Genomic DNA, 12,980 nt, shown 5'->3' with positions numbered 1-12,980 from the left:
TGAATGGGGCACAGCAGGGTGTCTGTTAATATCATGAGCACAAGTTAATTTCACATGTGTCCGTTGCTTGAGGACTTATAGCCACCGACAGGCACGCTAATGGAGTTGGCTATACACAAGAGGGGCCTCCCTGCTGGGTGCAGGGGACTAATTCAGCAACCAGACACCATGCCTCGCTCTGTAGATTAAATCTCCCCTTCTTGTTCCATTGCCTGCCACCAGGGATTCTGAAATGATGAAGCCAGATATTTTTCCTTCTTTGCTGGACACCCTGATTCACCTGGAGGCTCAACAAAGCAGAGTCAGAGTCCCTACCTGGGAGAGTGCTTTAAGCTGCAAGCATACAAAACCTCAACCCTAATTTTGTAAGACCCAAAGCAGACAATGGAAACAAGGCACAGATCTGCTGTTTCCCATTAGGAACTTTGCTGCAGGCACTTTTGTTTTAACTGGTGAATCGTATAGTGAGCTCGCCGAACCAGGGACAGGCTGTGAGGGTCCGGTGTTCCCCACACGGCTGCGTTATTCTTGAGATGATCACACATCTAAAATCATGGTCATCCCAGTGCCTTCTGGAGCTCCTCAGGCCTCTGCCCCACAGAGCTCATTGGTTTTTTTGGAGAGCAGGGTTGCGGAGGTAATTTCCAAACGTTCTAGGCACTGCATTGTGGGATGTGGTTAGGAGGCTTGGCTGAACCAGGCAGCTGCAACTAGAGTGACCCGATGTCCTGATTTTATAAGGACAGTCCTGATATTTGAGGCTTTGTCTTCTATGGGTGCCTATTGCTCCCTACCCCCATCCCGATTTTTCACACTTGCTCTCTGGTGACCCTAGCTGCAACACTTTATGATTCACTTAGTGTAGGCAGGGATTAGGCATCCTTTGCTGACTCACTACTTACCAACTGCTGCTGCATATTTCTGAGATCATCTTCCTAGGTGCCCCTCAACACTCCTGGCCACCTAGACCCTTCCCCTGTACTACGCCATTCATGTGTAGTCACGTGGGACTTCCTGAAAATGAGCTGTGTTAATTCTGAGCCCAACTTGGCTGCCGAGACTGGGTGCAGTTCTTCTCTCCTGGAATGAAACTGCCAGACCCACTTGTGCCCGTTCCCTCTGCTTCCTGCGCCATTAGAACCATTCTCAAAGCTCACTTGGTGCGTGCTGTGCTGCTGTGTGTCTCCTCTCCTGCCCAGCCATGGATGGAATATGCTAGACCAGCATGTGGGTCCATCTCCTTTTGCTGGCTCATTCCTTTAGCTTAGAAGGTAGATACACTTGATAGATTAGATTCCAGTTCACTTACACATGTGCAGTTGTGATTTCTCAAAGCTGGGGGTTGTTTTTTTAAATGAAGTGTCTTAAGGAAGCAGAATGGTTGTGCATCTCCCGAGAGGCAGTAACCTGGCCGTGGGTTAGGAATACCTCTAGCCTGAATATATAAACTAAAATGCCCTTTGAATCTTCTTGTCTTTTTCTAGAGTAAAACGTGCAGAATACAGCTCATGAGAAAGAACCCTCAGCCTTTAGATCTTGCTGCAGCTCTGATACGGCTGTTAAGCATATGGCGGCAACTAAGTGAAATTAACTTCCAGAGGCTGCTGAGGAAAGGGACCGCAGCTGTGGAGAAAATTTAGTTCCCTCTCTTTCTAAGTTGCAGCCTCACAGGGAGAATAGCTTGGTTTTCTGAGATGGCTGTGCATCCCTTGGTCATTCTGGTATTGACACCTTTCATGCTCTCATTCTGGGTGTCTTGGTTCAGGAAAGATGTGGACAATTTGGAGAGAGTCCAGAGGATGGCAACAAAAATGATAGAAGGTTTAGAAAACTTGACCTCTGAAGAAAGGTTAAAAAAACTGGGGATGGTTTAATCTTGAGAAAAGAAGACTGGTGGGGCAGGGGTAACCTGAGAATGAGAACAGTCTTCAAGTATGTTAAGGGCTGTTATAAAGAGGACGGTGATGTGTTCTCCATGTCCACAGAAGGAAGGAGAAGAAGGCTTAATCTGCAGCGAGGGAGATTGAGGTTAGATACTAGGGAAAACTTTCTAGCTAGAAGGGTAGTTAAGTTCTGGAATAGACTTCCAAGGGAGTGTAGTGGACCCTTTCTTTCCCGCTCGGAGGGAGGCCACTCGTTCAGGTTGCCTTTGGGCTTGTCTGCAAAGGCACGAAGCTGCAGAACAGTCTAGGGCCCTTGTCTTCACCCGAGGTGGAGCAAGGCCTCCCAGGTCCTCTGGTTCCCAGCCCCGCAGTAGGGCTGGGCACCAGATGGTCACGGCCAGGCTTTAGCAATTAAACACCGGCTACAGGGGCTGGCTTCGGCCTGGGTGGGGCTCTGGCTGCCAGTAAGACGATCACGGTCTGTGGAGCTGGTGCGGGCTGGGGCTTGAGGCTCAGGCAGCCAGCCAACAAACACACTCCAGGCTGGCTTCAGCCAGGGCGGGGCTCAGGCAGCCAGAAAAGCAACCGTCTATAAGGGGAGCTGGTAAGGGAGGCTCCTTCTTCAGGGTGGGAGCTCCCCTGCACAGTGTAGGGAGCCAGCCACCCTGGGGTGAGATGGCAGGGGGATGCGGGCCCACCCTACTCCACCCAGCTCAGGGCCCTGGCAGGGGCAGGATTGGCTGCCCCTGTGTCGGCGGGGATCCAGCCGCAACAAACCGACTGAGCCACACCTGGCTCCGCAGCCGGCTGCTCCGTGGCTGACCCTCGGCCACTTCCTGCCTGCCCGGGGTTTGGTACCTCTCGCTTCCAGGGCTCCTCAGGGTACACCGCAGCCGATAGTCCGGGCCATGCCTCGGTGGGGTCTCCCACTTCTGCGGCTATCGCACAGCTGGGGGTAGGTTCCCCTCCTGGGCACGGCAGGAGCGTCCTCCTCCAAGGATTCCGCCCTAACTGGGCTGCAGGGCCTTCCTCATATACTTCCGGCCCTGCCCCGGCATTTCTGGTGAGGGGTGTGGGGCAGGCTAGGCTCCACCCACCAAGGGGAGTGTAGTGGACCCTCGCTCTCCTGCTCGGAAGAAAGCCATTCGGCCTCACTACAGGGAGGTTGTGGCATTCCCATCATTGGAGGCTTTTAAGAATGGGTTGGGCAAACACCTATCAGAGATGGTCTATATGTACTTGGTCCTGCCTCAGCACAGGGAGGCTGGACTTGATTATGTCTTGAGGTCCCTTCCAGCCCTTCATGTCTATGATTCTTGTGACATACGCCCTGCAGTTCCTTCCACCCTCTTGACTTCTTAAAGCCCGATAAAAGTATTGGCATAAATGAATTGTCTTTTGGTCTGAAGTTGTATCTGTGACATTAGGCATCCGGGTAGGTGCCTTCTAGCTGGACATACAGTGTTTGCCATTGAAAAGTCAGCATATGCCAATAGGCACTATGCAGTTGCCAGAGCTATTTCCTCTGAGCACAAAGGGAGAAAGCTCTGTTAATCTCAAGTACTGTTCCCGGCAAGTACTGCCTTCTTAACGGTAAGCACTGGAACGCTGGATGGCCTGGTGCCTGAATTCTAACTGGAACACCTGGCAGCACAGCAGACATCCTACCACTGTAGTATCCGAGCAGGGCAACTACCATATTTTTCTTACTGGGAAATGGTTGTTTATATCACCCCTCTGGGGTGCCTGGCACATGTCAAGGGAGTCAGATAACCGTCTTGTTCTGCACTTAGGGGAATGATTGATCTATTACAGGAGACAGTCCATGGGTTACAGTGGTTGTGGGAAAATAGAAGAGAAGGGAAGGCTGCCTCTAAGTGGCATTGTTTGTAATGGTCAGGCATGAGCTGTGAGGCTTGATAGGGCCTGGCATGGAGTTGAGTGAGCAGAAAGAAGCGTATTTCAGTTACTATGGACAGAGTAGTGGATGCTGGAGCAGAACAGCATGGGGATCAAAATCCCTGTCTGTAGCATAGAGAATGTATCTCCCCCTCCTGTGAATCAGCTGGCCTGGCAGCAGGGGTTCAAAGCCAGGAGCGCTTTTGGGAAAAGCACAAATAAAGGAGAATCAATAGATGTATCTAAAAAGCAGCCCTGTCCCCAGAGTGGCAAAGTGCCAGCTGCTGATGGCGCGCGGCGCATCCAGTCGATGAGAGGAGTTAATTTGTGCAAAAGCTCCCCAGGGGGCCATGATTAGGGGGAGTTACATCACTGACTCTGGGGCAGGTTGTTAGTAAATTCTACCTTGAAGTGTGCTGCTCCTGTATTATTCATGGGGCTTCATGCATTATCGATGGGCCAGAAAACTGCACTCTGTTACTTACAAATCTGCCCCTGAAGTGCTGTGAGGGCGGTGGCTCTCGCAGGCAACCTGATTTCAGAGCCATGTTTCCAGCAAGTAGAGTTTCCCCCTCTCTTCTAGTCTCCCCCTCCTCTCTGCTGCATCTCAGGACATAACTCACATTAACAAACCTGCTATTAGCAGAGACCAGAATGCCTAACCATGTGCTGTCCCACTACTTAGCCAGCACCATGTGACCTCCGCTCCCTGTCACACTGATGGAAGTTACCTATGTATCGAGGGGAGTGCGGACTCCAGATCTACAGCCATGCTGAAGTGAATTCAAGGCCTATTTTGGGCACCAGCGATAATAATAGTGGTGGGGGAGGATGCTTAAGTCATGCAATGTAGGATGCCATGTGCCCCCAAATCCCTGAGACAGTCATGATGTTCACAGGTCTGTCTTCTCTAAACCTTTTTCTGCTAGATTACTGATGGTCCCTGATTTTTTTTCTCATGACAGTCTCTTGCACCTGTATTCTAAAGGGTGTAGATTCTTGTGAGGGGAGAGGGAGGGATAGACCTGAAATGCCACCCATCATCCAAGTTGGGCCACCAAAATGATCATCTGTAAAATATCGAACAATGTGCACATGGAAAGTGACATCACCAGGTTTCAGGATCAAGATCTTTTGAGAAAACGGGGAACTTGCCATCTCTCTTTGCACTTAGAATTTCAGCATCTCTGCAGTACACCCCATCAGAAGTGTGTGGGTGGGGGCTATGTAGCTTTTTTTTTTTTTTTTTTTAAATGAAAACGTAAATTTTGCAGAACAAGATGGAGGAAAGCAGAGGAGTACTGGCATAGTGCCTCTGGCTTGGCCAACTCCTGGTATGCAGTGGTACAAAGATGCAGAATCCCTGGGTGGGGTGTTTTGGGCTTGCTGAATCTTTCGTAACTTCAGAGTTGGAAAGGACCCTTCCATTTTCATATGGCTGAGTCTGCACTTCACAGCTCCTACACCTCCTGGTTTCTCTTGGCTTCTGGTTGCGTCTGTGTTGGGAAATCCTGTCATGTCTCTGGCTGAGTCCTGAAGACCCTCTGTGACAGACTATATCCCTGTGTTCACACCCTACACGCTATTGTAATAATGTTTGTACCAGGTTTGCCTTGTGAGGTATCATTTAAAAACTCCTAGCATGGAGTTCCCTTGCACACAGACTGCCTGTCACCTTGCTCCCAGCTGGAAATGCTTCTCAAAGTGGGGACAGGACTATAAAGGAAGGAGCAGACACCTCAAGACACCCCTCTGTGTCTTCCTGTCCATCACATTCACAGCACCTGAAAACACAGGAAGCAGCAGCTGGATTCTGGAGGAAGGGTCCTGACCTAAAGACTTTGGTCAATAAGACTGCTGAAAGCATGTGGTGAGGAAACTTTGCTTTGAATCTAATACAGGTTGTTAAGTTAGGCACTGGTTGCATTTTATCTTTATTGTTCTTGTGACCATTTCTGACTTTTATGCCTCATTACTTGTACTCACTTAAAATCTATCTTGTTAATAAACTTGTTTTACTGTTTTATCTAATCCAGTGTATTCAGGTTGAAATGTCTGGATAACCTTTTAAAGTCATAAGATGGCATATTGCTCCCTTAAAGGAATAATGGACTTAATATATTTGTACTGTCCAGGAAGGGGCTGGGCAGTGCAGGACATGTATTTCAGGGGGAAGAGCTAGGACTGGGAGTGTGTTGGGGTCACCCTGCAGTATAGCCAAGGCTGGTAAGAGTCAAGGTGTGGCTGGCTGGCTGCAGCACACACATGGACATTGCTGGGAATGACTTACACGCTGGAGGTTGTTTGTGAGCAGTCCAGGGTGGAGGCCTCAGCAGCCCGGCCTTGTGAAGAGCACCCCAGGTTACAGGGCAGGGGTGACACAGCCCCTCACTAGTCTGGATTGTACCCTGGGATGTCACACGCTTTCCCATGTTACTCCATGTTACATCCTCAAATGGCTCCCTCTTCTTATCCCAGCGGCCATCCTTCCAGCCAAGCCGGGCTGGGTTCTCATCCCCCTGTGGGAACCAGTGACCTCACGGCTCCAAAGGGAATGGCAAGGGGGTTTTTCAGAAATGTAAACAAACTGGTTAATAGGCTGGAAAATCAATAATAATAAAATTATCTGTATATAAAATATGTGTCAGTGTATTTTAAAGGAAGTATATTAAAGGCAGAGCTCCCTCCCAGCCGGGTCAATGGGTCCCAGCACAGCACTGTTTGATTCAATTAAAATGCCTGGTATGCTGTGTGTTTACCAGCAGCGTCGTTTTATTACACGAAGATGCAGTATTAAGGAGAAGAGCTGCCAGCATCTATTGAGCACACGCTGCTGGAGGTCTGCCCTGAACTGACTGAACACCCCCCAGAAGGGTCCTGCCCCCACAAGCACTGGGGTCTTATGACACAAGACATAAATATTTCTTTAGGAGAATGGGGTCACGTCTGCTCCTTTGAGACCGTCCTTTGTTGTGCTAGGTGGCAATGAGGTGGAGCATTGTGACAACCGTGTAGTCCTGGGGCGTTCCACTGAGTTACATGGATGTCACATGTCTGGGCTCCTGTGAAACCCAGATCTCTGAATTGGTGTGTGTGTGTGTTTGGAGAGTGCGTACAAGTGAACAACTGCCCCATATGGCTAACATCGAATAGAGATTCTCCTTTAGCTCAACCCAAGTATTCTTGCAGTCCAATGTATGTGCACACACCTTTCCACCAACGCAATTCCATTCTGAACCTCAGCATCCTTTGTTATTCCAGCCCTTGCACTCTCTGCCTTTCAAGCTCTGCCAACATATCTGCTTGTCTTCTCCCCCTCCAGCCAAATACCCATCTGGCTTTGAGAGTGCTTACAACGTTCTTTTTTGTGACCCCAAGATAGCGTTTGAACCTTGGTTTCCAAGGCCAAAAGGCTAGTGCAGTAACTAGCTGCACCCCCATGCTCCTTTTCTCCCCTTGCAGCTCCAAGGAGTCCATAATCTCTCCTGGTCTGTAGAGACTCATTTTAGCTTCGCAGCACATAGCAAGGGTGACCCTGCCTTTTTACAATTAGTAGCTATTCTGCGGAGATCCCATATAACCAATGCTAACCCTGTTTATTTGACCCCATCCCTTGCTTCTCACATTCTCTCTCTCTCTCTCTCTAGGACACTCGAAAGAAACCTTTTTAACTGCAGCTGTGACATCCGCTGGATTCAGCTCTGGCAGGAGAAGGGTGAAGCAAACCTGCAGAAACAGGAGCTGTACTGCATGAACATGGAGGCTGCCGTCATTCCCCTGCAGGAGATGAACATCACCCAGTGTGGTAAGGAAAGCCGTGTGTGTGCTCTGGTTCACCTTGCTCCCAAGGCTCTAGGGAGAGGAGGCCAGGAGGCCCCCCTTGCTCCCCTTGCCCGTCCTACAAGGAGTACCCAATGACAGGGAAAAACCCAGATACTGTTTTTGGTACAGAGTATGATTAACCCATCGAACTTACTGATACCAAGGCAAGTAAGAGTGATCTTTTTGAGAGATTAGGATAGTTTATGAATACAAATGGCATCTCTAGTTGAACTTGGAATATTATTCCTCATGATTCAGAGCATTAGCTAACCATCAGCTGTGTTTGGGAAGAAATTCCCTCAATGGCATAATATCATCAGGCAAGGTGCATTGTGGTTGGTCCATGCCTTAGCCTGAAGCAGCAGGAATTGTCCATTTGTTTGAGACCGGACATGCTTCATGCGGTTATCCTTCTGTTTAACAGACACTACTTGTATTAAAGGGACACGGGCAGCTTGATTTTTTTAAAAATATTTTTTTCAGTTGGTGCACATTTAAAATAGCAGATCCTTAAAGTTTTACGTGCGTGCGCACGTGCGTGTGTATCTTTCTGCTCCCTGCTGGTCTTTTTGGGTGGGCCCATGAGCAACATCAAACATGCTCTGGGCCGCCCCTTCTCCCAACACTTTCCCTTTGTTCACCCTTAAGTCTGCTGCCTTTTCAGTTTCAGCTCTACTACTGCTGGTACGGGCAAGCAGGACCTAGGGAAGGGCCTGTACCAAGATCGAAGCAGGTTGTAGACTTGGAGCTGTCAAATGAAAAGTCTGGGGGAAAAAAGAAAAACTTTTTTTTTTTAAATTTTACATCTTTCTATTCTAGGAATGTTAGGGTGTTTCTTGTAACAACAGTAGATACACAGTTTTCAGCTGGAGATACGGCATATGGCTTTCAAGTTTGTAATGTCTCTTCAGTCTAACTCTTCTTTATTAAAACCTGGAAATGGGCTGAAATATCTGCAGGTAGGAGAACTAAAGAGATTTGAGAGAGAACTATAATTTCCTGCACAAATGAGAAGAATAATCCTCAATGATTAGAAAATCCTTCATGAGCAAGGAACGGGGGAGAGGGGACTCCTACTGCTATTGGATGTGAGAGAACAACAGGGTGTTTTATGTACATAAATCTCCTGGGTTTACCAGGTGCGCAGCTCCAGTGACCCCCTACCCCTAATGATCCCTAAAAAAATAGAGAGAAGGCGGGAGACGAAGGTGCCCAGCTAAGATCTTTCCTCCCAAGATGAATCTTTCATTCAGAGATTTAGTGGGCAAGCATCCAAATGGCTCAAAGGATTTTCCAGTGAGGCTTACTTTATCCTTGCATTCTGTTCTGCCAGGTGGTGCAGCTAGTTCAGGTTTGATATGTGGCTTGTGGCAGAATATGGGCACCATACAGGCTCCTGCCCAACTCCCACTGCCGTGTTGATGCTACTCAAGAGTGAATTGCAGCCTCTCTTGGGCTCCCCTCGTAGTTCTGCCAATACATCTCAGTCCCGACCTGCAGCACCTTTGCTATTCCTAGAGACACTTGTGACTCAGAGATCCCACAGGAACAAGAACGGACTCATAACTCTGGATTCACTTTTGAACTGAGTCAAAGTTTGAACCCAAGTCTTCAGAAGAGAGAGGCCATTGCACTGACCCATTGCCTTCTATTCCCATCTTGTTCATTCAGGGACCCTCCCTCCCCCCGTTACACATGCTGCAGCCCTCGATGCCCCCCTTATGCATGCTGTGTCCGGTCACCCTCCTGTTATCACCCTCCCTTCTGTATTGCTGCTGGCACTGCCTCTTGCACTCTGTGTGAGCGTTTGGTGGCTGGGTGACTCAGCAGGACAGAGGAGTAAGTCAGAGCCACTATAAATCAGTATTTCTTTGGCACCTTGGAGGGAAGAGCAGGAGCGTCTTTCATTAGCAGAGATGTTGTTAATATGAGGACATGTCCCTGGTCATCTTCTCTCGATTGTTATAAATTAGAGAGAAACTCTCTCTCTTCCCCTTCAGTGCCAGGAGCTCTGTGCCCTGTCCTAGCTCAGGCTGGATCTTTTGCCAGTGATTCCTTAGAAGCGGATTTATTCCTCCCAGACCTCTGCAGTAGCCCAGGACACAGGTGCCAGGGGCTTAGGGGAAAGGGGGGAAGGGACATAGGTTTGGACGGCAACTAGCACTTGGACCGAACTTCCTGACTTGTGTGCAGTGTCAGAATTGGAAAGCACAGAGAAGATCCATCCATCCACCTGGTGATGTCCCCCGTGACACTCATCCCTTCCATCACGAGAAGGCCAAGCTACTTGCCACCTCCTGTACTTCCCCCTCCCCTTCCTTCATTCGGAAGCACAGGACAGTGCAGTCTGCTTTGCTGTAAGGTGAAGCCTGCCTGGGAGACGGAGCTCATGGGGATCAGAATCCAAGTGCCTCTACCATGTCTTGGCTGGCCAGGGTGCCCTAAGTGTCCTGGTGTTTGATTCCCTTAGATCTGCCCGAGATCAGCGTCAGCCACATTAACCTGACTGTGCGGGAAGGTGAGAACGCGGTGATCACCTGCAATGGCTCAGGCGCGCCGCTGCCTGACGTAGACTGGACAGTTGCAGATCTGCACTCCATCACTACTCACCAGGTAGGAGGCTTGGGTGGCTGGGCATTTACTGCCCTTGCCAAGGTCCCTCAGCAGGGTGTTAACACACAACACAACAGTTGGGGTGCTGGCCGTGGGAATTTTCTGGGTCTTGGTTTCTTTTGTATTCCATTTTAATAGGGCTGAATGAGTGTTGATCACCATGGGGGAGAAGTGAAATGCAGTGATTGTTTGAAATGGATTGTATAGTCCACACCGGCGTCAGATTAGGAACCCTGGGTTAGCAGAGTATTAGCGGGTGGCGTGCAGATATTGAATCCAGGCAGGAAAACAGCTCTGATCGTTTCACACCTTCAGTGCTCCCTTGGTTGCATGTTATCCTGTCTCCACAAGCAAAATTATCCGTCGCTGACAATGGCGTGTCAACAATAGATGCAGCTGAACATGGTTTAACTGCAAGTAGAGGCAGGCACATACCCTGCTTAGCATTGTTTCAGAAGCTGTGATTATAACCTCCTTGGACCAAGTGTATGGGTGCACAGTGGTGCTCGTGGTGCCATGAAACTGAAATCCTGCCTGGCCACAGTTATTAGAGACTATGGCATTTTAAACAGGAGTTGGGATCCTCTGGGCCTGGGCCTGGGAGGTGGGTAGGCCGATATCATTTGTTGGTTTTGTCCTTATTGTTCTTTTTGGGGATTTGCAGACGAACCTCAACTGGACTAATGTTCATGCCATCAATTTGACCCTGGTGAACGTCACCAGTGAGGATAACGGGTTCCTCCTGACATGTATTGCTGAGAACGTGGTGGGAATGACCAATGCCAGCGTGCTGCTCACGGTCTACTGTAAGTAGCAGGGAGACGCCGGCTATCCATGGGCTGGTGGGAGGGTGAGCATGGGAACTATTTGAATGTGTTTCCCGTGGGGAATTGTGTGTCACCAGGCTATGCTGCGCTCATCTTGATTTGCTGCCATGGAGGGTGTGGACACGGAGTCAGAATTGCTGCAGGAGACTGAGGCAGGGACCAGTTCTAGGACTGTAAAAGGAAGTGTACAGAGCTTTCATTATGGGCCAGTCACTTTGTCCTCCAGCGTCTCTCCGTTTTAGCTTGCCTGCAGAAACGGGCATACTCCCGGTGTGAGTGTGCCAGTCCCACACTTGCACATGTGCGGTGGGCACCTGGTGGGCTGAGCAGTGTGTCTGCATGCCTCACTGGCACATTCAAGTGGCTACTTGCATTCACAAAGCAGCACTGGAAAATCCAGTGGGGTGAGGAAATGCCCAGCTGGGGCTAAAACTTTCTCCCTGCATTTGGAAGTGAGTCACTCATCCCCTAGCCTCATTGAAATCAATGGAAGTTTTGCCATTGATTACAGTGGAGTCAGGATTTCATCCCAGATCTGTTCCTACCAGGTTAATCAGTGAACACTGTGTAAACATGTGCCAAACAAGGTTTAAAACCATTTACTTATGGGCTGTAGAGAGCTAAACTTTCATGTGCTTCCTAATATAACTTAATACAAACCAGACCTTAACAGGAGTTTATGCAGCTTTGCTGCCTCAGGCAGCCTGGACTTACCATGTGTTGCTGTGTCCATAACATTTGCCCTTAATCTGTGGTTTGGAAATCCCCCATCCCTAACCCCTGCTGGTACCTGTGTAAACTGGAGAATTATGGCCTGTTATCCCATGCAGCACGGGCACCATTGGGCGCCTGTAGAGATGAGGCAGAACTGTAGACAATAGAATATTGGAAGGAGAATAAAAGGTATATCATTCTCTGGTCTCTCCCAAAATAAATAATTTTGGTGTGTTTGGATGGGTTGGGGGGGCTTCGGTTGCTTAAATTAATACAGTTCCAGATCTGATCAGCTGGAAGGAAACAGGTAAAGTGCTTTGCTCTGGAGTCGTTTGCTGCAAACCCTTTGAGTGCCACCATGTTGATGCTAATTTTCATGCCCAGAATCCTGCAAGCCAGTGCCAGTTTGTACCATACTTGCTCTAACGTAATCATTCTGAAAAGAGCTGATATTTTGGTGTATTGGTGACTAATTGCTTTGGTACCCTCCTAGTCATTCACCCAGAGATATATGGAACTAAATTCTGACCTAGGCTTACAGGTGAAACACGTTGGGTGGGACTCTGCACAGTCTCTGGGTTAGCAGCCGTGTTTCAGGATTGAGGTCCATCGGCTGAGTTGTGAGTGGGGAATCTTGCACGGCTCCTCCCAGCTCTACCTCTCTCTCTTTGGCATTGCTGTTCCTCCACTTTCAGAACATGAAGCGCTGACCATCTTTAGAAAAAACGGAGAGGAAAGTTGATGGATCTTTCCTGTTTGTTAGGGGCTGCCTGGAGGCATGACCCCAGCCCTCAGTATGGGGTGAGAGCCAGGGAAAGGAGAGTGCTTGGGAAAGAATAGAAGGCCTTCATCTTATGAAATTGTGATCCTTGCCCCACAGTACTGGGCCATCCTTGGTCACGCTCTGTGGCCTCAGTGTTTGGGGCCTTACATGTGATGCTGTAATTAAGTTTTCATCAGCGATGGTGGAGCAGAGTTTGAATTCTTGAGGCGTGGGTATCCTCAGTTCAGAGGCCCCTCAGGAGACAGGACCATGCATATGTATTAAATAGAGGTGAGCTCCCAGCTTTAATCCCTGTCCTGCTACACACCCTCTAATTGTAACAATCCTGGGGGACATTCAACCAATCAGAGCTCCCCCAGGGAGGTTCAACCAATCAAAGCCCCCAAGGACATGCAGCCATTCAGAAGTCCTGAGGGATATGTGCTTGAATGGCTGAGA

At 49.1% G+C, this 12,980-nt stretch overlaps 1 protein-coding gene across 12 annotated transcripts in view; it reads left to right on the top strand.

The window, feature by feature from the left end:
* Nucleotides 1-12,980, top strand: part of NTRK3 (neurotrophic receptor tyrosine kinase 3) — a 315,119-nt gene that overhangs the window by 111,199 nt on the left and 190,940 nt on the right. For all 12 annotated transcript variants that reach the window (XM_039491387.1, XM_039491383.1, XM_039491385.1 and 9 more), the window contains 3 exons: nt 7,430-7,587; nt 10,075-10,217; nt 10,882-11,023. In XM_039491387.1, the coding sequence (XP_039347321.1) occupies nt 7,430-7,587; nt 10,075-10,217; nt 10,882-11,023 (443 nt within the window). The remainder of the gene's footprint in view (nt 1-7,429; nt 7,588-10,074; nt 10,218-10,881; nt 11,024-12,980) is intronic.

The sequence above is a fragment of the Mauremys reevesii genome, linkage group 10, assembly GCF_016161935.1.
Source record: "Mauremys reevesii isolate NIE-2019 linkage group 10, ASM1616193v1, whole genome shotgun sequence".
NCBI lineage: Eukaryota > Metazoa > Chordata > Testudines > Geoemydidae > Mauremys > Mauremys reevesii.
This window is presented reverse-complemented; position numbering and strand designations above follow the sequence as displayed.